General features: G+C 64.1%; 1 protein-coding gene across 1 annotated transcript in view; it reads left to right on the top strand.

The window, feature by feature from the left end:
• Positions 1-2955, top strand: part of ABLIM3 (actin binding LIM protein family member 3) — a 13835-nt gene that overhangs the window by 9887 nt on the left and 993 nt on the right. The window contains exons 13-18 of the mRNA XM_031055175.1: positions 273-337; positions 753-900; positions 1440-1469; positions 1827-1885; positions 2483-2543; positions 2706-2713. Of these exons, the coding sequence (XP_030911035.1) occupies positions 273-337; positions 753-900; positions 1440-1469; positions 1827-1885; positions 2483-2543; positions 2706-2713 (371 nt within the window). The remainder of the gene's footprint in view (positions 1-272; positions 338-752; positions 901-1439; positions 1470-1826; positions 1886-2482; positions 2544-2705; positions 2714-2955) is intronic.

A 2955-nucleotide genomic window follows, 5' to 3' on the forward strand; every position in this document is an offset into this window, starting at 1 on the left:
ATTCCTGCTCCACGTTTTCTGGGAGGAAACCCCATTTTGAGTTGGATCTGGACACAAAAGTGGGGTTGGGCTGAGATACCCCAAAGGTGACCCCAAAACCCAAGGAGTGTCTGGGAGCCACTGTCCCCATGGAGCTGGGGACTGCCCCCTCCCTGCCTGCCCTCCTTTTGTCCCCATCTGACCCCTGATGTGTCCCCATGGAGCTGGGGACTGCCCCCTCCCTGCCTGCCCCCCTTTTGTCCCCATCTGACCCCTGATGTGTCTCCCTGCAGCTCCCCGGGCCCGGAGGTTCTCCTCAGGTGGGGAGGAGGACGGGTACGACCGGGGCATGCACAAGGTGAGTGCCAGCCCTGCTGGGCACAGCCAGCACCAAACTGTCCCCAGCTGCCTCTGGGGAGAAGGCTCAGCCACCCTAGAAGGTGCCATCACCATGCCCATGGCCCTGGGCCATCTGTCCCCTCCTGGCCACCCTCATCAGGGGCTCTGAAGGAGGGGACAGCATCCCCCTACCGAGGCACCCCCAGCCCAGCGGCTCATCCTCATGCCAGGGGATGCTGTGCCCTTCTGTGGGTGCCAGGGAGGGCTGGGCAGGCACAGGAAGGGTGCCAGGGGATGCTGTGCCCTCCTGTGGGTGCCAGGGAGGGCTGGGCAGGCACAGGAAGGGTGCCAGGGGATGCTGTGCCCTCCTGTGGGTGCCAGGGAGGGCTGGGCAGGCACAGGAAGGGTGCCAGGTGACTTTTCCCCCCCGGCAGATCCAGAGTGGCATCGGGAGGCTGATCCTGAGGGAGGAGATGAAGGCTCGCTCCAACTCCTACGCAGACCCCTGGACCCCCCCTCGCAGCTCGGCCAGCAGCAGGGAGGCCCTGCACACAGCGGGCTACGAGGGCTCCCTCAATGGCTGTAAGGCTGTCCCTCTGTCCCTCTGTCCCTCTGTCCCTCTGTCCCACCAGCCCCTCGGGAAGCTTGCAGGGCGGAGAGGGAGGAATGGGATGAGGAAAGGGCTGATGAGGGGTGCTGGGCAGGGAGCTGGGCTCTTTTCCTCTCTGGAGGGTCCCATCCATCCCCTGTGCCCCAGCTGGGATGGGGCACTGCCCAGTGGGCAGCCTGGAATGGCTGGAGGGTCCCTTGGGGCTCTGGCAGCACAGCCATGCCCAGGTGCTGTCACCTGCTCTGGGTTGGCACCCCAGGGCTGCCTTGCTCGCCCTGCTCTTCTGACAGAGCCCCAGGGCCCCAGCCCTGCCCTTGGGGCCACTTGAGAGCCTGGCAGCACAGATGGCCCTGTCCATTCCATGCTCCCCCTCCTCGTGGCACATCTGCCCTGGTGGAGCTGGCTGGGGATGCTCAGGGAGCCCCAGGGAGCCCCAGGGAGGGTCTGTGGGGCTGGGGATGGGCAGCTGTGCGTGGATGGGGCCCTGACAGCAGCTCTGCTCTCCCTGCAGCTCCCCGCACCCATTACCTGGCTGACAGCGGTGAGTGCCTGCCCTGAGCCCTCCCCAGCTTCTCCTGGGATGCAGAGCTGGGCTGGAGGAGCTGCTGGGGCCTGGGAGGGGAGAAGGGAAGCCAACAGGAGCCCCTGAAAGGCTGGGTTAGGACAGAGCTGGAGCAGGGCAGAGAGGATGAGTGGGGGAGCTGGGAGAGGAGAATGGGCTGCTCTGAAGGGTGGGGTGGGAGGGTGCCACGGGAAAGGGGAGAGGAATATCAGCACAGGCTGGAAATGAGCTGGAGCTGGAAGGAGACAGAGCTGGGAGCACAGGGGCAGAGGGTGGGGGCTGTCCTGGGCTGTCATTGCTGCTTTTTCCCTGATGGAATTGGTGCCTTCTTCGCAGATCCCCTCATCTCGAAGTCAGCCTCCCTCCCTGCCTACAGGAGGAACGGGCTGCACAGGGTGAGCGCCTCCTGCTGCTGCCAGGCATTCCCCCTTGTGCCAGGCATTCCCCCTTGTGCCAGGCTTTCCCCCTTGTGCCAGGCATTCCTCAATCTCCCAGGCATTCCCCAATCTCCCAAGCATTCCCAAATCTCTTCTCCCAGGCATTCTCTATCTCCCAGGCTTTCCCCAGTCTCCCAGGCTCCTCCAAGCCCCCAGTGCTCCCTTTCCATCCTGTTTCCCCCTCCTCTGCATCCCTGCTGTCACCGCTGCCCTGTGCCAATCCAAAATTGTTATTATCATTAATAGTCATTATTTATTAGTGTCCAAAGTGCCCTGTGCAGGCAGTGTCTGCCCTGAAACTCCCACAGGGCAGTTTCCAGGGGGATGCTGGTGTTGCTTTCCAGCAGGAGAGCTTTGCTTTGTATCCTGGGGGTAGTTTGGGATCAGGAGCTCTGGGCTTGTCACTTCACCTCCCCGTGCCTCGCTTTCCCTGCTGCTGGGTGGGGACCTCGGTGTCCCCCCCGGGGACGTGGGAGGTGCCACTGGGGTGTCTGGAGGAGCCTTTCTCTCTCTCACAGCCCCTCTCTCTCTGTCCATCTGTCCGTCCCTCCGCAGCCTCCCAGCGCCGAGCTGTTCCACTACGACAGCACCAACGCCGTCAACTGGGGCATGCGAGGTGAGGGGGGACACTGGGGCATCCCGGGGACACACTGAGGGGCTGCCAGCCCCTCCCCAGGCAGCTCTGCAGGGGGATGGGGTCCCCCCAGGCAGCCTCGGGGCAGGGCGGTGGCAGCAGAGCTGTGGCTCACGTCTGTCTGTCTGTCTGCTCTCCCCACAGAGTACAAGGTAAGAGCCTTCTGCTGCAAGGAGAGGCCACCAGCCCGAGCCCCAGGGATGTGTCCGTGTGTCCCCGGGCTCTTCAGAGGGAAGCTCAGCCCTCTGCCTTTGTGCTGCTCCAGCCTGGACCTGACAGCCCCATCCCAGCACCGCGGGGCTCACACCAGAGCCCGTCCCCTCCTGCAGGTGCTGCTGAGCACAATTGTCCCCTGGGTGAGGAGCAGAGCAGGGGGGTTGTGCCGGTGTTTTCC

Source organism: Geospiza fortis, unplaced genomic scaffold (genome assembly GCF_000277835.1).
Source record: "Geospiza fortis unplaced genomic scaffold, GeoFor_1.0 scaffold55, whole genome shotgun sequence".
NCBI classification, from domain to species: Eukaryota; Metazoa; Chordata; class Aves; order Passeriformes; family Thraupidae; genus Geospiza; species Geospiza fortis.